Source organism: Thamnophis elegans, chromosome 12 (assembly GCF_009769535.1).
Source record: "Thamnophis elegans isolate rThaEle1 chromosome 12, rThaEle1.pri, whole genome shotgun sequence".
NCBI classification, from domain to species: domain Eukaryota; kingdom Metazoa; phylum Chordata; class Lepidosauria; order Squamata; family Colubridae; genus Thamnophis; species Thamnophis elegans.
Genome location: NC_045552.1, coordinates 35,464,866 through 35,488,939, shown reverse-complemented (window position 1 = coordinate 35,488,939; position 24,074 = coordinate 35,464,866). Strand labels below are relative to the sequence as shown.

The window sequence follows — 24,074 nt, the reverse complement described above, 5'->3', positions numbered from 1 at the left end:
GAAAGCGCGTATGTGACGTCATCACAGCGCGACGAAAAAGATCGAAAAAGATCGAAAAATGTAAAAATAAAGCTAAAACCTTCCCCTAACCCCCCCAAACCTAACCCTAAACCTAACCCTTAACCTAACCCTAAACCTAACCCTAAACCTAACCCTTAACGTAACGAAAAACGTAACGCTAACCCTTAACCTAACGCTAAACGTAACGCTAACGCTCTAACCCTAACTCTAACCCTTAACCTAACCCTAACCCTAACCCTAACCCTTAACCTAACCCTTACCTTTATGTGAATCGGCTTGCTGTAATTTAATTTTTATTTCAATTTTTCGATCTTTTTTGTCGCGTTGTGATGACGTCACATACGCGATTTCGTTGACCGCGCTTTTGTGGAATGCGCTTTTGACGGGTCACGGTCAGATTGAACAGAAAGAAGAAGTCCTTAAACATAGATAGATAGATAGATAGATAGATAGATAGATAGATAGATAGATAGATAGATAGATATAGATATATATAGATATACACATACATACATACATACATACATACACATACACATACACACATACATATACATACACACCATATTTTTTGGAGTATAAGATGCACCGGAGTATAAGAAGCACCAAGGTTTTAAGGAGGCAGATTTTTTAAAAAAGTAGGTAGGTAGATAGAGGGAGAGAGAGGGAGAGAAAGAGAGAGAAATACAGTAGGTAGGTAGGGAGAGAGAGTAGGTAGGTAGGTAGGTAGGTAGGTAGGTAGGTAGGTCGGTAAAGGGATAGAGAGAGAGAGAGAAATACAGAAGATAGGAGAAGAGAGTAGGTAGGTAGGTAGGTAGGTAGGTAGGTAGGTAGGTAGGAAGGAAGGAAGGTAGAGGGAGAGAGAGAAAGAGAAATACAGTAGATGGGTAGGGAGAGAGAGTAGGTAGGTAGGTCAAAAATTGCATGCACAGCCTTATGAAGGCTAATAGAGTGCTGCTGGGGAGGGGTCCTTTTGTTGCTCGTTTCTGCCCTCCCAAGCCCCCAGGAGCTCTCTGGAAGCCTCCATAAGGGTATGCACAACCATTTTGGTGAAGGGGCGGGGCTTCGGGAGGCAAAAAATGCTGTATTCGGTGTATAAGACGAACCCAGATTTTCAGCCTCTTTTTTGAGGAAAAGGTGCTTCTTATACTCTGGAAAAAAAGGTTTGTGTGTGAGATCAAAAAAAAATTGGGTGTAAATAGAACAGTTTTGTAGTATTATAACTAATGTAGGTGCCACATTGATATTTATGTTTCACAAGTGCTTGGAGATATGAGTGTTTCTTAAAGCAATACATCATAATATTTAACCAGCCTTGGTTTTAAGAAGTTAACCATCATTGCATTCCAAGTGCTCACTAAAATAAGCTCTTGTTCAGCAGTGAATACCTAGGAGATGTTCATATAAACTAAAAAGAGTAGGACCAAAAGAATCAGCTGCTTATGTTCCGGGCACAAACTTCGTCCTCCGCAGAGCTCCAGTGCAAACTAAAAATTGTGTTCGCTGCTAGGACAGATTTATGAATTTAACGCTTCCCCGTATTTTACCATCCAGTCAGACTAAGGTTAAGTGGGGAATATTGGCTTCCTCTTATATCCATTAATTAGGATAATTAATAAGGGGCTCCTACAAAGACAAACTATTTTCCACAGCACCAAAAAAACAGATGAGAAACAATGAATGGAAATTAACCTAGAAGAACGAAGGAGAAATTCCCTAACAGTGAGGGCAATCAACCAATTGAATAGCTTGCCTTCCTCTATTACTGCAGGCTTTCAAAAACAGATTAGACAACCATTTATCTAAAATGGTAGATTCTACCTTTTTAAACCTGCTTGAGCAGGGGGTTGGACTAGAAGACTTCCAAGATCCCTTCCAATAATCTTATTCTATGTTCTATTATATATACCAGGGATTGGTAACCTTAAACACTCAAAAGAACCACAAAGGTCTACTGGAAGCCCCCCCTTCAATACTGGAGCCAATCAGAAGTCCGGTTCCCCACCATAAAGTCTCCTCCTAGAACAGTGTCCTTTTTCCTCTACCTGTCCTAACCAAAAGCCCTGTCGTGGAGCTGACCGAAAAACCCGCCCCCTGCCATAAAGTCTCCTGGCGTGCCATGCTTTCCCCACCTAACTGGAAGCTCCAATTGTGGTGCCGACTGGTGACAGGGAGCCTCAGCAGAGGGAGGAAAGAGCCACATGGGTCTCCAGAGCTGCAAGTTGCTGACCCCTGATATATACATATAACTACTTTTATCATCATTTAGTTTGCTTAACCCTCAATATAGAATACTAATTGTGTCTTATTGCCCAAGTTGCCATACAGGAAGAGAAAACCCAAAGCTGCAATGATAGAAGAGTAGAGTAGAGTAGAAATTTTATTGTCACTTTAAATATACACTAATCAGCATACATTAAAATAAAATTTTGTACAATTCAGCTCTCAAATGATAAATATTATACATATACATACATACATATAAATGACACAGAGAAACATTACAGTCTAGTTCTGATGTATACATATACGGGGTACAAGACGGATGGCATAAGGAACAAAGCTGTTACAGAATCTGGCAGTCCTGCTAGAAATGCTTCAAAAGCTCATCCCAAAGTGGAGCAACAGAAACAGACCGTAAAGTGGGAGTGTGAGGTCTCTAACAATGCTTTGAGCTCTAGGCACATAGTGCTTATAAGGAACATCCTGAATAATGGGAAGCAAGCTTCCTATAATCTTCTCCGCTGTCCTCACCACTCTCTGTAAGGGACTTTCTATCTGAGGCACTGCTGCCACTAAACCAAACAGTGATACAATTTGTTAAAATGCTCTCAATGGGACCTCTGTAAAAAGTGGCCAGGCAGAAGGAGAAAGATGTGCTCTCTTCATCCGATGCAGGAAATGCAGACGCTGCTTTGCACGCTTCAATAAGGATGACGTGTGGAGGGACCACTTCAGATTATTAGTTATTTGCACCCCCAGATACTTAATACTATTGACCACCTCTACAGCTGCAGCCTTGATACAAAGTGGAGTATGACTACGTCGGCTCTTTCTAAAACCTACAATGATCTTCTTTGTTTTGTTAACATTCAAAACCAAGTTATTTTTATTGCACCAGCCCACCAGAGCTTTCACCTTCTCCTTATAAGAATTTTTATTGTCATCCTGGATAAGATGGAAGATGCAATGAAGAAGTATGAAGAACACGTGAAAGATGGAATGAAACTACTACAGATTGACATACTAGGCATCAGCAAATTGAGATATATATTTCAGCCAGAAGATCACACTGTTGGGCCATGAGACATAAAAAAGGAATAATCTTGTTTTCATAATTAAGGTTACAGTAAGAACAATATTCTTCTATAATGCAATCAATAACCAGACAATATTAATTAGACTTCATGGATATCCCTTTAATATGACAATCATTCATATTCAGTTTATGTTGCAATCACTGATGCAGAAGAGGAGGTTGATGGATTTTTTGATTAATTTGAAAGCGACAGAACAGCCAAAGGAGATGAGCTGCTTGTGAGTGGACACCGGAATGCCAAAGTTGGAAATATTAGATATACAGATCAGGAAGCCACAGTACTGACAAAATGTGATCAAAATGGATTGGCTCCAGGTTGGCAAAAAAGTAAGATAAAACTGTATGTTCTTCCCTTATTTATTTACTTATTCAATTTAAATGCTGCAGACATAAAGGAAGCTGGATTGCTTTAAAATGAGAGCTAGAAACATCAATAACCTGCTCAATGCCGGTGACACTTCTCTGATAGCCAACAATGCAGAGGATTTCTGCTTCCTCCAGGAATAAAAGTGAAGGAACACAGTGAAAAATGAACTAAAAGAAGACCAAACAAATGACAGCAGGTATAACTAATCTCAGAAATGATAATGAATATATTGAAGGGGTAGATAACATCTGCCTTTTAGGATCAACATTAACTATGCAGAAAGAGGTAGTTAAGACTAACACTTGGAACAACAACAGCAGCAGATGAACATGAGATATTTAAAATCAACAAAAAATTGAATTAGATCAAGAATTTATCTTCCTTAGATCAAAAATTGTTCATGATGGCAGTTCTACACTTGATATCAAAGCAGGATAACCTTAAACTGCACTGTAGTGGTTAACATGAATAAGATGTGAAAAAGCAAAGATACTGATACAAATACAAAAAACAAGCTAGTTAGAACAATAGTCTTCCCTGTAATGAAGTATGGATGTGACGCTTGGACACTAAGAAGAACTGATCAAAAAATTGATGCCTTTGAACTGTGAAGCAGGCACAAAGTATGGCATATAACATGGGCAGCCAGACTTCCATTTTGGACGCATTGTCTGAAGGAGCTGTTTGTTTTTTTTAGCAGCTCCAGCCCCGAGATTGCGTTAAGCTGTCTAAACAGCATCCATCACCTGTTTGACAGATTGATTACCTCTCCTTCGGGCAAAGAAGGAGGGGTGAGAAGCTGAGCTCAGGAAGTGCTCCACTAACCTCCCCCAGGAGATAAATCTGGGGTGTGGAAGGTGTGGGACTCCCTGCAGCCCAGCGAACTCCGCACCCGGGATTCATTCTGCCTTTTTGCAGAAATGAAGACACACGTCCACCCTTTGCTCAACGATTGATTTATACCTGAATCCAACACAGGCAGACAAATACCAAAGAACTTCCAATTGTATGTATTAACAGACTTTAACTCCATTTTTCTAAAAATTCCTTCTAATAAACTACGTGGCAGAAAGACAAAGATGGCACCGAAGAGTTTTGTAGGCGGGGATGTGCTGTGATGTTACAAACTTTCACAGAGCTCAAACTATTACAGAGCTCATGATCATTTAAAGATCATTAAATCAGCAGTGATTTATTAGCAAACTACAGAGTAATAACTGGAACAAGCAGCTTGCCTGGATTTATTAATTGGGTGCAAGATAAGATTAACTGAGGAAATGGATTCTAAGCAAGCTAAACCACCTATCACTTCTAAGAGCGCAAGGAGTTCACCTGCTCGGGCAACTAAATTACAGTCATTGTTGCCCCTTCAACCCCCACTCCTGCTGGAGAACCTTTGCTCAAGAAATATTACAAAAAGTATTAAATGATGCTTTCAAAGATCATGCAGCTGCAATGGAAATTAAAATACAGGAAAAGATTTCTGTTGCTTTCAAGGAGATTTCGGAAGACCTCTTGGGATTGGTCCAGATTCGTAATCAAGAAATTAGAGAAGATATTTTAGATGCTTTTAAATGCTTATCTGGCTACGTATCAGCAATGGAGGATAAAGTGGAAGATCTTAGTGATTCCAATATTAACCTGGTAACGAAAATGGATGTGGTTTAAGGCAAGGTTGATGATGCAGAAAATGAAATTACAATGTTGCAGTACAGACAGATGGAATTTGCTTTAAGAATAAGGGACCTTAAAGAGAAAAACCAAGAAAACCTGAAGGAGATTTTCTCAGAAGCCTTTGATCAACTGATGGGACGGCCAGGAGGGGACTTTGACTGGCAAATTGACAAGATATATCGTGTTAGTTCATGGCTTGCCAGACAGAAACAACTTCCAAGGGACATTGTGGTGTATTTGATATTACAAGAGTCTTATAAAACCAAGTTGCAAATTGGGGGCCAGGAGGTGATAGTTCTGAAGGAAATACCACCCAAAATGTTGAGATCTAGAAAAGACTATGCCTTCTTAGTGGATGAACTCAAAAACCATCAGTTACAGTTCAGATGGGAAGCTCCAGCCGGATTAGTGGTCAACTACATGGGACAAAGATATTGTCTTAACTCAGTATGAAAGGCTAAAGATTTTTACAGCAATATACTGAAGGCTGGACATCCCCCCTCCACCAGGACCCAGAGAAAGAGAGCAAGAAGGACAGAACAGACAGCAAGATACCCAAGGATCATTGCTGGTGGACCAAGTTCGGATACCTCTGCTGGAACTAGAAGGAGCGAAGGAGCAAAGACAAACCCGTGTGGTCACTAGGCGTATGGAACAAGAGTTAAAGAAGCAACAAGCTTTGCAACAAACTTACGCAACAGCTAAAGAAACCACAGATTCTAGCTCAGAAGCAGTGGGAGGAGCCAGGCCGAAAGCCAAACTACAGGATTTCCAGATGGCTCTTAAAAATCTTCAGGGAGCTAAAGATGACAACTAAATTCTTAACTTGGAATGTCAATGGCTTAAATTCATCACAGAAAAGGAAGAAAATAAACCATTATTTGAAACAATTTAAGAATGATATAATTTAAATTTAAATTCTATCAATAATTTTGCCTGCAAGAGACACATATTAGAACAACTAACCAGAAATATTTGATGAACACAAGACTTGGACAACACTTTGTAGCCTCCGCCTCAGAGAAGAAAAACGGTATAGTTATATACATAAGAAAGGACATAAAAGCTGAACTAATTGAAGCAGACTCCCAAGGAATATATATTGCAATAGAACTTGTATTAGAAGGGGAAAAGATACTTTTAATGGGAATATATGCTCCCAATCAACAACAAGACAAATTTTACAAAATGCTCCATACTAAGTTAATACATTGGGACTATAGATCTTGCATATTAATGGGTGACTGGAACAGAGTTTTGGATACCAACAAAGACAAGAAGGGTCTCCTGCAAAACATCTAAACGCAAGTGAAATTACCTAAGTTGAAGAACCAACAATGCTGGATACATGGGAAAAGATATGGGTAAGAAATGTAAAATTCACGCAAGCCCAAAATCTGAGAGAGAATTTTTATAAGATGTTTTATAGATGGCATTTAGATCCTAAAAAACTGGCTTGCATGTATCCGAATTTACAACCTAAATGCTGGAGATGTGGTTGTGTTGATGCTACATATTACCATATAAAACTTGTAAAGACTTGTAAAAAGGTTAAAGCATTCTGGATAAAAATATGGTGGATTATGCAAAATATTTTTAAAAAGAGGATAAAGTTTACCCCTCAGTTATTCCTGTTAGGTATTACTACTGATTGTACTGTTATAGAGACTAACTTGATTTTGTACTTAATAACGGCAGCAAGACTGTTGGTGGTGCAATACTGGAAAAAGGAAGATTTGCCTACTATTCAAGAATGGACATTAAAAGTAACAAACTTAGCAGAGATGGCTAAAATATCAGCATATTTTAAGGATCACACAGATGAGAAATATAAACGAGAAGATGGATTGACTATATTCAAAATAAATATGGGACTAAGAAATTCCAGATAGTTTATGACTGAAAAAGCGAGGAATAATATAATCTGTTTAGAGTTAGCCTAACAAAAGAGGAATTAAGGCACAAATGAAAGATGATACTAACTTTCTTTTAGTTTATTTTAGAATATGTTTGTTAAAGATTTATACCCTGTATTTGCTCTGGGAAGTCGGGGGGGGAAGTTGGGGGGGGTTGGGTTCGGGGGGGGGAGTGTGGGAGGGGAGGTAAATATTTGTAAAAGCTTTTTTAATATTTTCAATTAAAAAAAAAACATGGGCAGCCAGAGCGAGAGGTGCTGAATCGTATAAAACTAGAAACATCACTAGAAGCCAAATTCACAAGACTACGTCTGATTTACTTTGGCCACGTCATGCATGCAAATTCATTGGAGAAGGCAATCATGCTAGGAATGGTTAACGGGTCAGGAAGGGTCAAGCAAAGAACTTGCAACCTTGATAACATCAAAACTGATAGCAAGATGAACATCCATCAACCGAAAGAAGCCATGTTTGGCAGGGTAGCATGGAGAGTACTTGCCTATAAAGTCATTAAGAGTCGGACATGGCTAGATGACTCAAACTACTACCAGTGCTTGGAAGAGCACTCATGAAGACCTTTGAGAAGATATTCAGATGCCACAGTATTACAGCATATCAGAATACTTGAAGCAGTGATGCTTTCTGTGTCTATGGAAACTAAAGTTGGATTTTGAAGAAGCAGAATAAGAAGACAACACTTTTCATGTTTAGTGTTGGAAAAGATCAACACCAGCATGGACAGCCAAGAATACAAGGAAATGGATGATCAAACCAACGAAGAGGTCTCACATGACCAGGCTTAAATTATTCCACTTTGTAGCTGTAGGTTCTAATTCTGGGAAAGTAGAAGTAAGAGAAGAAGAGGCTGACCAGCATCAGGATGGAGGGACTCAGTTACATTTGTGATGAATACACTGTTGGATGACTTCAAAAACCAAGTTAAGGACACACCTTCATGGAGAAAATTTCTGTGGTCATTAAGTCAGTACCAACTTGATGGTGGCGCATAATTTAAAATTTCAACTTAGAACCAAGCATTAGATCAGTTTTCTATACTTCTGTGAATACAGAAGGATTCTTTTCTAGAAAATCGATTCTTGCTTGTATAAGCATGGCCTAGCTCCAAAGAAACACATTCTAATTTTATTTGCCTAAAGAGTTATTTAGCTGCAGCTTGTAGTGGTTTTTGAAGTTATTTGGCAATTTCAGACTGTTTGACAGCAGAAGGGAATTTAAAACCTATTTTTGCTTTTAGAAAATATTGAAGTAATAGTTTTCAACTCGTGGTACGTGAGACTCAGAAAGAGTGCAGGTAGGTCATTGAAATGTTTGTAAAATCTTTAATACTTACCATAAATTTTGGGCAAAGTGTTTCAGGTATGAAAAGTTTAGAACCCCTGAAAAGCATTTTATGGATGATCATGAGACCTTCTGGGAATTCCTAAAGTGGCTCTCTGGCAAAATTCATTTTAGTTGTTAATCAGTCACTGGTACGGAGGAAGATAAATAAGCCAAACCTGACACTTTTGATTTTGACAGGTAGTGAGTGGTGAAGGAAAGGGAAAATGAGAACACAATGGGATGTAATATTGTGGTGCCTCATTCAGATTCATACTTTTACCCTTTAGGAGTGGGAGAAACCAATTTTAAATTTTGTGTAAGCACTTTCAAAGGTAGGGCTACATCAGAGGAGTATTTATTTCTTTTTGCAAAATTATAGTAAAGCCAATTAATTCAATTGACAATTCAGATGGCTACCTAAAGAGATGGTGGGGGGCCTTTACCCTTTTAACTTTGGGAAAAATGTGTATCTCTTAAAACTCACCATGGTGAATAGCCTGTTTTTTTTTTTATTTATTTATTAAAAAAATAGCAGGAGAGAGAGTTTTCCAGAATTGTCATTATAATAAATGTCATTACTTCTGAATAGGCTCTCCTAGGGAAACCAGTTTTATGGCCTCTAAATGATGGTCACCACAATGTAGTGCAGATAGAGTGGTATTGTGCCAAAAACAGAAGAATGAATTAAAATTGAGTTTCCAGTCAAGCCAGACCGAAGGGATTTGACCAACAATTGTTGCTGCTTATCTGAAAAGCATAGTTAGAAATTAAAATTCTAAAACAAAATGCTTCTTTTAAGCTTTAACATCTGTTGAGTACATTCTTTAATTCCTTAGAGTTTTATGTCTGAATTTTCCAACAATCTGCTTTTTTTCCCACTGACTGTGATTTGTGATTGTAACATTTTAAATGTGTGAAATCTTCAGGGATGTTGTGTAATTCTAATCCAAGTAAACTCCTAGAGGCAAAGCAAAACTGCAATATTAAATGGTGATTTGAAGCATTTCAGTTTCTAATAGCCCCAAAGCACCCACCACAGTGAACAGTTTAAGGGACAAAACAGGAGATAAGTTCATGTGTCTCTCCCTAAAACTTTGGTATCTCTTTAATGAAGCCTTATCCTATTTGAACATTAGATTGGTGGTTGTGTTATTCAGGGCCTTTTTAGTGGTGGCCCTGGAAAAATGTACCACTCTAGATAGGAGGAATGTTCCCCTATTGGTTAGTCTTAGTTGCTCTTCAGCATTCATTACTTTCTAACTTGGTATCCTTTATGCTTGTATATCTGGGTTAGCTAGGGAAGGGCAATCTCGCTGGTTCTGCACATTGCTGTAAGCCATGATTAATTGGTAACCCAAAATTGGTGGTCTTGTATCACACAGTAGGCAAGAGGCTAAAGCAATCTCATTTGGGGTTAGTGTGTAATATGAACCTTATTTCAGAAGATAATGCTGGTCTCTGGCATTCACGACTCCCAGGGTTGGGTCATGCCCTCGATGCTTTTTAACATCTATGTAAATCTACCAAAAGGACTTAGCCATCTGTGCGCAGTTTACTGCCATAACTGCACTGACTTTAAAAATGTTACCTGATTCAACTGACTTTTATTGGAGAAGTGCTCCTCTATTGATGTTTTAGTCCTGTGGGAATTGCTAGGAGTGTATTCAGTTGAGTGAAATAGATTTTAATGTATTTTATATTACATAAAAGTTTAAAGTGTTGCCATTGCTTTTTTTATTTTTTACACTTGTAAGTTCTGCTGCTGTCCTATGTCGCCTTCAGGCAGGTAGCTTAAAAATAAATAAACGAAGTTGTCCATTTGCTTATCTATTTTCCTGTTTGTTGAAAGTAAATCAGGCTGTCTTACTGCATTTAGCATGGGGGGAAAAGTGATTGCTGAGCTGGTCAGCACCCAATGGCGGCTGGTTGATTTCTGCAAAGATGACTGCAATCCAAAGTGCTCTGGAAACACTTGAGAAAGAGGAAGATGGCTGGTTTTTCTCCAGCTTTTAAAAGGAGCGGCACATCAGAAGTGTTCTTGTGGTGCTGTTGTGTTTCACCTGTATATCAGCACTGAGCAACCCAGAGGTGGATCACTACCCGGAATCCTTTTTGGTAATCTTCAGAACCAACCAGAACCACATTTCTGAGATGCAGCAACATATCCCTGAATCTTGAAAGTGATATCTGCTTCCAGCCCCCCACCCCCACCCCAAATTGTGTATATAATTTCTCATCAAGATGTGTGTTGTACACCAGTTAGGTGTTGCCAGAAGAAGAAAGGGGGGGAATATCCCCCTATACATGGGAAACCAATAAGAATTCTTGGTCTCCTGTGTGAGTACCGTATTTTCACCCATATAACCCGCGGGTTATATGCGTTTTTTGCATGCACAGCGCCCCCCTGCGGGTTATATGCGTGGGCGGGGTATACGGAAAATATTTTACACGATCGGAGGCTTGCACAGGCTTCTTTCTCCGTTTCTTCCCCCACCCCGATCTCAGCTGTTTCCTTCTCCTCCGTTCCTTTCCTCTTCCCCAGCTTGCGCAGGCTTCTTTCTCCGTTTCTTCCCCCACCCCGATCTCAGCTGTTTCCTTCTCCTCCGTTCCTTTCCTCTTCCCCAGCTTGCGCAGGCTTCTTTCTCCGTTTCTTCCCCCACCCCGATCTCAGCTGTTTCCTTCTCCTCCGTTCCTTTCCTCTTCCCCAGCTTGCGCAGGCTTCTTTCTCCGTTTCTTCCCCCACCCCGATCTCAGCTGTTTCCTTCTCCTCCGTTCCTTTCCTCTTCCCCAGCTTGCGCAGGCTTCTTTCTCCGTTTCTTCCCCCACCCCGATCTCAGCTGTTTCCTTCTCCTCCGTTCCTTTCCTCTTCCCCAGCTTGCGCAGGCTTCTTTCTCCGTTTCTTCCCCCACCCCGATCTCAGCTGTTTCCTTCTCCTCCGTTCCTTTCCTCTTCCCCAGCTTGCGCAGGCTTCTTTCTCCGTTTCTTCCCCCACCCCGATCTCAGCTGTTTCCTTCTCCTCCGTTCCTTTCCTCTTCCCCAGCTTGCGCAGGCTTCTTTCTCCGTTTCTTCCCCCACCCCGATCTCAGCTGTTTCCTTCTCCTCCGTTCCTTTCCTCTTCCCCAGCTTGCGCAGGCTTCTTTCTCCGTTTCTTCCCCCACCCCGATCTCAGCTGTTTCCTTCTCCTCCGTTCCTTTCCTCTTCCCCAGCTTGCGCAGGCTTCTTTCTCCGTTTCTTCCCCCCCATCTCAGCTGTTTCCCTTCTCTTTTACTCGTCGCGGGTTATATGCGTGGGCGGGGTATACGGGAAATATTTTACACGATCCGGAAAACCCGCGGGTTATTCGCGTGTGCGGGTTATTTGCGTGGGCGGGCTATATGGGTGAAAATACGGTAATGCTATGAAATCATTACACCAAGCTGCTGCCAACTTTCAGGATTCAAACATACTAGAAAAACTGTGCCTCCCTCCCAACTACCATCCTGATCCATGCAAAGCACACATGCACAGAGTAAAGGGGTCAAAAGTTTCTTAAATGCCACAGAGGTTTTACAAGCAGCAGGCGGCAGCACAGTTGTGTGTGCAATTGCACGTATGCATTGGTACAGTTACATGAACAAGGAAGCTCACCTGCAAAAGTTCCAGATTTTTTTACTTTTACTTTTGCCTTTATTTGTATGCCGCCCTTTTCCCTAAGGGGACTCAGGGCGGCTCACAATTCAAAAGGGAGGGGGGAAACAACAAACAGTAAACAATACAGCATATTAAAAGAGAAAAAACGCAACAACATTTGAGTGGGGCTATAATCTTAACCCCAGGCCAGCCGGGACAGCCAGATCTTTACAGCAGCGCGGAAGGATTGGAGGGTGGTGAGGGTCCGAATCTCCACGGGGAGTTCATTCCAAAGGGACGGAGCAGCCACCGAGAAGGCCCTCCTCCGGGTAGTTGCCAGTTTGCACTGGCTAGAAGATGGGATTCGGAGGAGGCCTAATCGATGCGATCGAATCGGTCTGGTGGAGGTAATTGGCAGTAGGCGGTCTCTCAAGTACCCAGGCCCACTACCATGAAGGGCTTTATAGGTGATAAGTAGCACCTTGAAGCGCACCCGGAGATTAACAGGTAGCCAGCGCAGCTCGCGGAGGATAGGTGTTACGTGGGTGAACCGAGGTGCACCCACTATCGCTCGCGCGGCCGCGTTCTGGACTAGCTGGAGTCGCCGAATGCTCTTCAAGGGCAGCCCCATGTAGAGCACATTGCAATATTCCAGCCTAGAGGTCACAAGGGCACGAGTGACTGTTGTGAGGGCCTCCCGATTCAGGTAGGGACGCAACTGGTGTACCAGGCGAACCTGGGCAAATGCTTCCCTGGTCACAGCTGACAAATGATGTTCGAAGGTCAGCTGTGGGTCCAGGAGGACTCCCAAGTTGCGAACCCTGTCTGAGGGGCATATAATTTGACCCCCCAGCCTGAGAGATGGAGTACTTGGCCAATTCTTGGGAGGGAAACACAACAGCCACTCGGTCTTTTCTGGATTGAGCACAAGCTTGTTGACCCCCATCCAGTCTTTAACAGCATCCAGCCCCTGGCTCATCACATCCATCGCTTCGTTGAGTTGGCACGGGGCGGACAGATACAATTGAGTATCGTCCGCATATTGATGGTACTTTATCCCGTGCCGTCGAATGATCTCACCCAGCGGTTTCATGTAGATGTTGAAAAGAAGGGGGGACAGGACCGAACCCTGAGGCACCCCACACGTTAGGGGCCTAGGGGTCGATCTCTGCTCCCCAACTAACACCGACTGCGACCTGTCCGAGAGGTAAGAGGAGAACCACTGTAAAACAGCGCCTCCCACCCCCACCTCCCGCAGTCGTCGCAGAAGGATACCATGGTTGATGGTATCGAAAGCCGCCGAGAGGTCAAGGAGCACTAGGATGGAGGCGTGGCCTCCATCCCCGGCTCTCCAGAGATCATCGGTCAAATCAGGAAACGATATCCAAGGTGTATCATGTTGCTCTCCATTGACTGTATGGTGCTGAATTTTTGCACTTTTACCACACTCATTGTACATTGTTGGCTAGACAATTTTGTCTTTTATTTTTCAAGCTCTTTTTTCCCATTTTTAAAAAAACTATTCATGCGCTATATTTCATAGTTCTTGTGTTGTGAGCCACCCAGAGTTATCTGGGGTCAGGCAATGCCAAAATTGAATAAGTTAAAATTAACAATTGACTTTCATTTCTACCTTGGGCACATCCCCATGGTCACGTAAATGAAATTCAGATGCTTGGCAATTGACTCATATTTATGACGATCGCAGTGTCCCAGTGTGACCTTTTGATGAGGAAAGTAAATGGAGCAAATCCAGATTCACTTAACAACTGGGTTATTAATTTAACAACTGCAGTGGTTCACTTAACAAATGTGGCGACAAAAATCATAAAATGGGACAAAACTCACATAACAAATTTCTCACTTAGCAACATACATTTTGTGCTCAATTGTAGTTGTAAGTTGAGGACTACCTGTATAGGAATGTTCCTCTTCCTCCTAGCCAATTTTCAGGGATTAATTTCAGGTTCTGTCTGGCAAGGTTCCTGGTAACCTTTCCCCCGTTGTGTCTTTTGAGTACCGGGTTTTATCTTGGCTTAATGTCTGCCTTGTCGAGAAAGGCAATGGAGTTCTGTCCAGTCATGTCAACACTTTAACAAGTACTTTCTCAACCAATGGGAGTGGAGAGGAAGGCTGTTTTTTATGAAAAGAGGAAAACGTGTCACTTTGGCTCTGGGCGGGTGGGCGTTGAACTCTTACACTGTTGTGCCTGAAGGCCGTAGTGCTCTGCCAGCCAGAGACAGGAGCAAAATATCACCATTTCAGCTTCTTCGGAGAAAACATTTATACTTTATAAATAAAGCATTTTTAGCATGTCTTGCATAACCATATACATACTGGTCTTGCATAATATCTTATGCTTTTTAGGCTATGAACATTGTGGTTCCCTTCATGTTTAAATATGCAGTAGACAACCTCAACCAGCTGTCTGGAAATGTTCTGAACCTGAGTGATGCACCCAATACAGTTGCAACCATGGCAACAGCTGTTCTGATTGGATGTAAGTGTGATGCTTTAATCTGCTGACAGGTGCTGACTTTCTTTGGGAAGGCTTGGGAACATTGGTGCACATGACCTTTCATGGGGAAGCATCTGGGGTGAACGTTGTTTGCTGGAGTCTCTCCTACTTTGTTATCCTGAAGAATGAACAGCACTGCAATTCTCTTGAGTTGTATTATCTGCTGGATTAATAGCCTAGACTCCAGGCCTGCTTTTGCATTGTCTTTTCTGTTTTTTTAAAAACCAAATATCTGAAGATAAAATATGTTTAAAAGTGACTTACTGTATTTTTCAGACTATAAGATGCACCGGAGTATAAGATGCACCAAGATTTTGAAGAGGCAAATTTTTTTAAAAAAAATTTGCACTCTGCAGACCTCCCAAAAATGGGCCCATTTTTTTGTCTAAAAAGGGCATGCATAGCCTTTAGGAGATTTACAGAGTACTCCTGGGGGCTAGGGGAAGGTGAAAAGCAAGCAAAAAGCGGGCTGTTTTTTGCTCGTTTTTTGCCCTCCCCAGCCCCCAGGAGCACTCTGGAAGCCTCCTAAAGGTTATGCACGACCATTTTTGCAAAGGGGGCAGGATTTCAGGAGGCCAAAATTGCTGTATTCAGTGTTTAAGACTCACCCAGATTTTCACCCTCTTTTTTGAAGAAAAAAGGTGTGTCTTATACTCTGAAAAATATGGTAACTGATAACCTTTGACTTCTCAATACGGAAACGTTAATGGGGAGGGGGAGGGGGTTATTAAAAACTGCTGTTGATGAATAAAGTAAAATTAATTAGAAATGAAAGCCTTTTTCTCTCCCCTCCTCCTTTTGCCAGACGGCACCTCGCGAGCGGGCGCAGCGCTGTTTAACGAAGTCAGAAATGCCGTCTTTGGGAAAGTGGCCCAGAGTTCCATCCGGAGGATAGCCAAGAACGTCTTCCTCCACTTGCATCAGCTGGACTTGGGCTTTCATCTGAGTCGGCAAACGGGAGCATTGTCCAAAGCCATTGACCGAGGCACCCGCGGCATCAGCTTTGTGCTCAGTGCCCTGGTGTTTAATCTGGGCCCCACCTTGTTTGAAGTTTGCCTCGTGAGTGGGATTTTGGTACGTGTCATTTTCTTTCCATTGCGGCACCAATCATTGGTTTGAGATCCACGTCTAGTGGCTCTCGGATGTCTCTGGAACCAGGTGTGGCCCAATCCTTGCCTTTCCCAGAATCCTGTTGAAGGAAAGAGGAAAAAGAAAGGGTCAGAAAGGCAGAGGAGGGCTGTTGCAGCCATCTAACGTGGCCCCACCCACCCTTTGCTTCAGTTTCACCCCCTTTGAGAGCCCTGGTGGTGCAGTGGTTAGAATGCAGCATTGCAGGCTGATTCTATTCACTACCAAGAATTTGATCCTGACTGGCTCGAGGTTGACTCAGCTTTCCATCCTTCTGAGGTCAGTAAAATGAGAACCCAGATTATTGGGGGCAAGAGGCTGACTCTACAAAACTGCTTAGAAAGGGCTGTAAAGCACCATGAAGCGCTATATAAGTCTAAGTGCTGTTACTTTGGCATCCCCAGAGCAGCTCTTGGTGCTCTATTATTCTTAAGGAAATGCACGCATAGAAAAAGTGGCCCCACTGGATGTTTATGGCTGTTAATCTACAAATAGAAGCATCCAGTAAACATCGTCTGAATGTGATGCTGATACAGGAAGCTGCTAGGGTAAGCAGGAGAAGTTCCCAGGGTCTCTTTGAAAACCTCTCTAGCCGTAGAGCTGCTTCTGCATTATTTTAAGAATGGCATTTTTTACAACTTAAATGCACCTGAGCTCCATTTGTATCAGACTCATGCAAAACATTTGAAACGGCCACTTTGCAGGGAAAAGATCAGTCCCAACCCAGGCACACAAGCCGCTGAGGAAAGCCTTGATAGCCATTGCACTAAACTTTAGGGAAGGAGCTACCCTTTCTGGTGCTGGGAGGATGAGGGCATTGCTTGCACCAGTGAGTTTTGCAAAAGTCTCCATTCTGGTGCTTTGCACAGCCTTCTTCCCTGTGTTGCAAAATGCTGCATGCTTACTGTTCAATGACAAGAGGAGCCTAACAGGTAGAGGTAGTCCTTGCTTGGTGACCGTCATGACAGCCTCAAAAAGGGTGCTTTATGCCCTGTCAAGCATTTCTGACAATTGTAAAATGTTGCATGCTCCCCATGAAGTCACATGACTACATTACGGATGCTGGGCTGACATTTATAAGCATTTGCAGCGTCCCATGGTCACATGACCGTGATTTGCAACATTCTTTCCAGAGAAAGGAGAAAAAAATGCCCATTGGATAATGCTGCATTTGCTTAACGTCTATGTGGTTCACTTAATGACCGTGGTGACTCGCTTTACAATCATTTGGTGACCTGCTTAAGGTTCACCTCAATTTACGGCCAAAATTCCTGGCCCAATTTTGGTCCTAAATTGAAGACTGGATAATATCTCCCCACTTCTCTGGAAAAAAACAACATGTTGATAGCCGCTAATTCTCAAAAATGCAGCACATAAGCTAAGAGAGAGCAATGCTCACAGATTATTGCCGAGAAGGCTAGCTGTCAGTATGCTTACAATGGCCCAGATGCTCCCTTTCTATTCCATGCTTTCCATCTGGTGTTCTCAATATTCCACAGCATTTGAACCAGGTTGACGTTTAAGAGCAGGCGCATAATCCTTCTCCTTTCTTAAATTTAGCCAGGCTTTCTAGCAGGAGATCCATAAGCGTCATGCCAAATCTCAAGCAGGAATGTAAAGACAAGATATGAAACCCATCCCCAAATCAAACAGTGGTGGCTTTTGAGTTAATAATGCCCAGTACCTTTCATTTAAATGGGTGGGGTTTGCATTGTGCCAAGAAAAAGAAATAAACCCTATTCTAATTGGAGCTTAAAGTGTGAAATCTCTCACAGCTGCTTCTCCTGACAGCAAATGCCAAGAAGTCACACATGACAGAGTAATAAGTATCATTTTAGGACTGTGTTCTTAACCTTGGCAGATTGAAGATATATGAACTTCAACTCCCAGAATTCCCTAGCCAGCTATGCTATCTGAGGAATTCTGGGAGATAAAGTCCACACATCTTCAAGTTGCTTCGGTTAAGAAACACTGGTCTGAAGGGGGAAAAAAGAGAGGCTTTAGGGCAGGGGTCTCCAACCTTGGCAACAGAATTCCTCAGCAAAGCTGGCTGATGAATTCTGGGAGTTGAAGTCCACAAGACTTAAAGTTGCCAAGGTTGGAGACCCCTGCTTTAGGGTGCCTTGGGTTTCTTTCCTGCCCTTGCTGCTGAGGATAAAATGTACCCAGAAGCTCTCATTCATCAAAGCTTTGAGGTCATGCAAATATCCCGGGTTGGACTATCCCAAAACTTTCAACAGAATAGCAATTGTTCCTTTGGAAATCTTGGAGTCACTTGGAGGGTGAAATGGAGGGAGGGGGAGATGTCTGAGGGGGTAGGGAAGTAGAAGAGGGGAATGCTGGAGGGGTGAAAGGAAAGTTGGAGGGGGAGAAGAGAGGGTGTATGGGGGAATGAAGTGTTATGTTGGGTTTTTTTTTTCCTTTTTTCTTTTTTTTATGCACAGTATATAAGTGATTGTATAAAATGAAAATGAAAATGAAATAAAAGATATATATATAGGAAATCTTGGAGTCACTTCTAAAGACATAAAATATCATCATACAATGGGGCTTTATGCAGAGTTACAGCAGTGCTGCTTCAGCTCTCAAAAGTGTTGGGGTTTTGGAAATGAAAGACCTGTCCAGATTGAGTAATTCTTTAAGAATTATGACAAGAAAGCAGAATTGTAATGCTAAACTGCTATATGACCCTCCAGTCCTTGGTGGCGCAGTAGTTAAAATGCAGTATTGCAGGCTAATTCTGCCGACTGCCAGTAGTTCAATCCTCACTGGCTCAAGGTTGACTCAGCCTTCCATCCTTCTGAGGTTGCTAAAATGAGAACCCAGATTGTTGGGGGTAAGAGGCTGATCAGTAAACCGCTTAAGAAAGGGCTGGAAAGCATGGTAAAGTAGTATATAAGCCTAAGGGCTATTGCTACTGTTAACTCTCAAGACTATTTTTTTCTACTATGTATTCAAAATGGACTGTGATTAATTAATTTGTGTGTGTGTGTTTTGAGAGCATGCATCAGAATTTTCATTTTTAATGTGTGCCAATGTGTACACGCAAAAAGGAGAACAATAAAGGTTATCTTAATTGGAATCATTGCAGTTTATTTCCTGACAAATCTGGTCATCTGCCCATCTTTTCCTTGAATTGGAGCTCCTGGACTCTGTTCATTACTTCCATTCATTTTGGTTGAAAACAGCTCTCTGTATGTGCTTCTTGTAGAGAAAGATTCTTTCCCCTTCTCCGCTGTAAGTGCAGTAGCTCAAGAGCACAAGTTGAGTGTTTGTATCTGAGAGCCTGTGGCCTTGTAGAGCTGCTCCTAAGTGCACAGGGTGTCAAGGAGCTAAACTTCCTGCACCATAATCTTTCCACTCCACTTCTGTTTGGCTTGTAGACATTACTATTCTCTCTTATATATGTATGCCTTTTCCAGAGAACTTTCTGTACATTGCTGTTCTAACAAATATGATTGGAATCCCCTTTTTTTCTCTTCCCTGCAGTATTATAAATGTGGTGCGCCTTTCGCACTCGTAACCTTGGGGACATTAGGAGCATACACGGCATTCACAATAGGACTTACACAGTGGAGGTAAGACAGTCCCTGATGAGATTTGACTGCCTGGTGAAACTGGATGGGAACAATTGTCTCTGCCAACCTTTTGTCTTACAGAACTAAATTTAGGATTGAAATGAACAAAGCAGATAACGATGCAGGGAATGCTGCCATTGACTCTCTGCTGAATTATGAAACTGTGAAGGTAAGCCATTAGCATTTTTAACTTTTCATATTGTTATTACTTGGGTAGACCTTATTAACAATGCATGCCATTTTGTACCCTTTGCTCAAAAAAAGAGAGATTTTTTAAAATTCCTTTCTGTTAGGAACAATGACCAAAAGAATTACTCTTAGCCTAAATAGGTAAACAAAATGTCACTTACTTGGGCCCTAAGCTGTTGATTGCCTGTGTATAATATAAGAATGCTGCTTCTCCTTTCATACTTTCCCTCTTGATTAGCTTCTTTAAGGAGCCAGATGCTTTTTTCACTGAAAGGTCTGCTTAAGTGTATTTGACCAGCTGCATGGCAGTTTATTAATTCCTGTTCAACTGAAAGGAGAAATGCAAACCCAGAACCCAAGCCATGATGGGCAACACAGTTTAAGGGCTAGTTAATGTGGATGGCCTGAATAAGCTTCAGGTTAATCTCAGTTTTAAAAATCACTATATCAAGAAGTACCATATTGAGACTATGGAATAGTATAAACCTAGGCTCTGCTCAAAAATGCTTTTCTTGCTTTCAGCAGAAGCAGCATTTTATAGGAAAGAAACAGCAGTTAAATAGAACTGGTTAACTTATTGAGGAGAGTTGTTAGGAAAACAATGTGGAGAAAAAAATAAGATTAAATTAAAAGAACTATTGGCTCAAGGGGAGGGGTTTAGTTTTCAATGCGTTTCGTATGCAGAGCTCAGAGAAAGAATCAAGGTAGATAACAGGACATTTGGAATTGAGCAACAAAAGAAAGAACTTGTAATTATTAAAATTAATGAACCCTTACTGGTATTTGAAATGGAGGATGAACAAATGAAAGAGTATGATAAAATGGGCTAAGAATTTCAAATAGAATATTGTTGGGAGAGTGAGAAAACATGAAAAGGGTTGAAATTTTCATGAAACTTTTGTTGAAATAAAATGTCTCTCAAATGATGTATTTGCTGGTATATGACTCCAGAAGAATTAGCCAGTCACTCTCTCTCTCAGCCTTAGGAAGAAGTGAATGGCAAACCATTTTAAAAAATGTTGCCTTCCCCACTGCTGCAGGAAACTTTTTCACATCAGACAAGTTTGTAGTATTCATTGGGCAGACACATGGTGTTTCTTATTTATCATTATTTGACAAGGATTTCAAAAGCTTACAACTCAGTTTGCTTCGCAGACTGGAACAATATCATTAATGTTTGCTGGGTACATCTGTAAAAGTAGGATTGTCCCAATCTGAATCCATACTCATCTGGAAAATTGAATGGTAATTCTGGGACTGTCAGCTTTAACCCCATATGATGCCTGTTGCCTTGCCTGGCTGTTTAACCACTGAGGATGAGCCATGGATCTGTATTACAAGAGAATATGCTAATAGGATGAAAAGACTGCATGTGGCCGGCAAGAACATGTGAAACATGGTAGGTTTTCATGCGCCAGAGCATGCTCAGTGGTTGGTCCAACTGATTCACAGAAAACACAGATGCAGGTAGTCCTCAACTTACAACAATGTATTTAGTGACTGTTCAAAGTTACAACAGCACTGAAAATGTGACCGTTTTTCACAGTTACAACTGTTGCAGCATCCCCATGGTCCTGTGATCAAAATTCAGATGCTCAGCAACTGGTTCATGCTTATGACCGTTGCTGTGTCCCAAGGTCATGTGAACTCCTTTTGTGGTCTTCTGATAAGCAAAGTCAATGGGGAAGCCATTCAGATTCACTTAACAGCTGGGTTAATAACTTACTAACTGCAGTGATTCATTTAACAATTGTGGCAAGAAAGGTGTTCTGACCCAGCTCAAACGACAAACGCTCTGTAGTTGAAGCAATGATTCCTTTATTAGGAGCACCAGCAGCCCTGGCCAAAAGTTTCTTTCTCGCTGCATATTAACAAGTCCTTCCATCAGGGAGATGAATTGTTCTCTGCCACAGCTTTTCCTCTCCACCCCCTGCCTTTTATCCCTAGAGCTAGGGTGGGGTTTCACTAGCAGCAGTGGCTCTTCCTTCCCAAGGACCAGCCCATAGATTTCCACCGCTCTCCTCTCCTCTGCCTTCTGTGCATCCGCGCATCAGGCACTGGACCCAGCTGTTCTTCCTCTTCCTCATCAGCCACCTCCAGAGCTGGGGACTGTTGACTCTCTAATGGAAGGCTGACGGGTGGCCCAGACTCTGCCTCTGTCTCTCTCTTTGCCAGCTCCATTCTCTCTTCCCCCTTGCAACTCTCAGGTTGCCTTGATGCAGACCCTGACTCCCATGCCTCCTCCTCCTCCTCTGATTGGGCTGCTGGAGGGGCCGGCAGCTGAAAGGGCACAACAAAAGGTGATAAAGTGGAGCAAAGCTCACTTAACAAAGGTTTCACTTAACAGCAGAAATTTTGGGCTCAGTTGTGGTCATACGTCGAGGACTACTTATAACTGCATCCTAAATCATAAAACATCTGGGATTTTCCTAAGGAGATGAACATCGTGCCATCTTTTCTCCCTTTTCATAGTACTTCAATAATGAAAATTATGAAGCCCAACGGTATGATGGATTTTTGAAGACCTATGAAAACGCCTCACTGAAAACTACCTCAACTTTGGCTCTTCTTAATTTTGGACAAAACGCTATATTCACCATTGGATTAACTGCCATCATGGTGATGGCCAGCAAGGGAATTGTTGCAGGTACTTCTTACGCATCCAAATTGGTCATTCATATTAAACTCATGTTTCACTTCCACTCCACTCCCCGCTCTACCACAGGTTGATTCTTTTCCTTGCTCTTTTCAAGTGCATGTTCTGTATTCGTGGTGGTGCCCCAAATGTTCACCCCGGTCACACCAGCTGGCACCACCAAGGAGAAGGAAGGTTGTAGGTTTTGCAGCAAGGGGTTGCAGGTCCCCCCCCTCACCTGTTTTTCTGTTACGTTTTGTAGTAGTGTGATCTAAACATGTGCTGTCGGTTGACTTCAGCTTTAATATGAATCTGTGCTGAATATAAATTTGAGTAGGGTTAATACTAGCTTTGAACATAGAATAGTAGAGTTGGGAGGGAGCTCGTAGATCTTCTAGTCCAATCCTCTGCTTGACAAAGAGACCCTATACCCGTGATGGCGAACCTATGGCACGCATGCCACAGGCGGCACATGGAGCCATTTCTGAGGGCACACAAGGCATTGCCCTGTCAGCTCCAGCATGTGCTGGCCAGCTGATTTTCAGCCTTGATTTTCAACCATTTTTCACCCTCTGGAGGCAATCTATCCCCAAACTTCCAGTTTGCGCGTTGGCTGTTTTTCATCCTCCCCAGGCTCCAGGGTGAAAAAGGTTCACCATTACTGTCCTACACCATTTCAGTCTCTTTCTGAAAACTTCCAGTGATGGAGCTTCCACAACTCCTGAAGCCAAGCTATTCCACTGGTTGGATGCTCTCACCACTAGGAAATTTCCTCCTTATTTTTAGATTGTTTCTCTCGGTTAATTTCCAACATTGTTTCTTGTTTTGCCTTTTGGTGCTCTAGAAAAAATAAGCTTGCTGCAACTTATTTTGAAAAATTAAGCTACTACATGGCTGAAAACTGCCTTATTGCTCATCTACCTTTTTTTTGTCACGAAGGTAATTTAACTGTTGGTGATCTGGTCATGGTGAATGGATTGCTGTTCCAGATTTCCTTACCCCTTAACTTCCTGGGGACGGTATACAGGGAGACGAGGCAGGCGCTCATAGACATGAACTTATTGTTTACGCTGCTTAACATAGATACTAAAATCAAAGTGAGTATTGTCTATAAAATCTTCCTATTTAAAGGTTTGTCTTGTATGCTAGTTTAAAATGAATCCAGATTTGTTTTCATGGCAAAATTTGAGCAGTTACTGAAGATCCTTCATTTTAATGTTGCATTTCTGAAAGAGCTTGTGGGGGGGAGCCAAGGGGCTATGTGTAATCTCTGCATTTTCTATGTGTGCCCTGTGCATTGAAATTTTATTCTGTCATTTTAATTAATGATGCAGAATTGATTGTGCAAAAGGCTGCTTTGGAGCCAGACCATTCTGGCAAAAAAAAATTATTGAGCTTGAAAGAAGGGAGAGAGAAAGAAAGAAATTTACCTGTGACTGAAACTGCTAGGTTTTTAAAAAATATATTTTTAACGTCTTTCAGGCATTTGCTTGTGCCTCGTTTTCAATTAGATCTGTTGTTTAGCTTGCTAAGCTCTTTAAAATACCTTCCGGTCAGTGTGTAAAGCGGGACTCTTCTTTTAATAGGATAAAGACCTGGCTGCACCCCTGCAGATCACCCCACAGACTGCTACCATCGCCTTTGATAACGTGCATTTTGAATACCTTGAGGGGCAGAAAGTCCTCAGTGGCGTCTCTTTTGAAGTCCCGGCCGGAAGAAAAGTGGCCATTGTAGGAAGCAGTGGGTCAGGGTGGGTAAATGGATGCACAAAATTCTGCA

General features: G+C 42.0%; 1 protein-coding gene across 2 annotated transcripts in view; it reads left to right on the top strand.

Annotated features, from left to right (window-relative positions):
* Positions 1-24,074, top strand: part of ABCB7 (ATP binding cassette subfamily B member 7) — a 105,902-nt gene that overhangs the window by 56,138 nt on the left and 25,690 nt on the right. For both annotated transcript variants that reach the window (XM_032227409.1, XM_032227408.1), the window contains exons 5-11: positions 14,615-14,747; positions 15,571-15,839; positions 19,383-19,471; positions 19,553-19,640; positions 22,133-22,307; positions 23,235-23,392; positions 23,882-24,045. In XM_032227409.1, the coding sequence (XP_032083300.1) occupies positions 14,615-14,747; positions 15,571-15,839; positions 19,383-19,471; positions 19,553-19,640; positions 22,133-22,307; positions 23,235-23,392; positions 23,882-24,045 (1,076 nt within the window). The remainder of the gene's footprint in view (positions 1-14,614; positions 14,748-15,570; positions 15,840-19,382; positions 19,472-19,552; positions 19,641-22,132; positions 22,308-23,234; positions 23,393-23,881; positions 24,046-24,074) is intronic.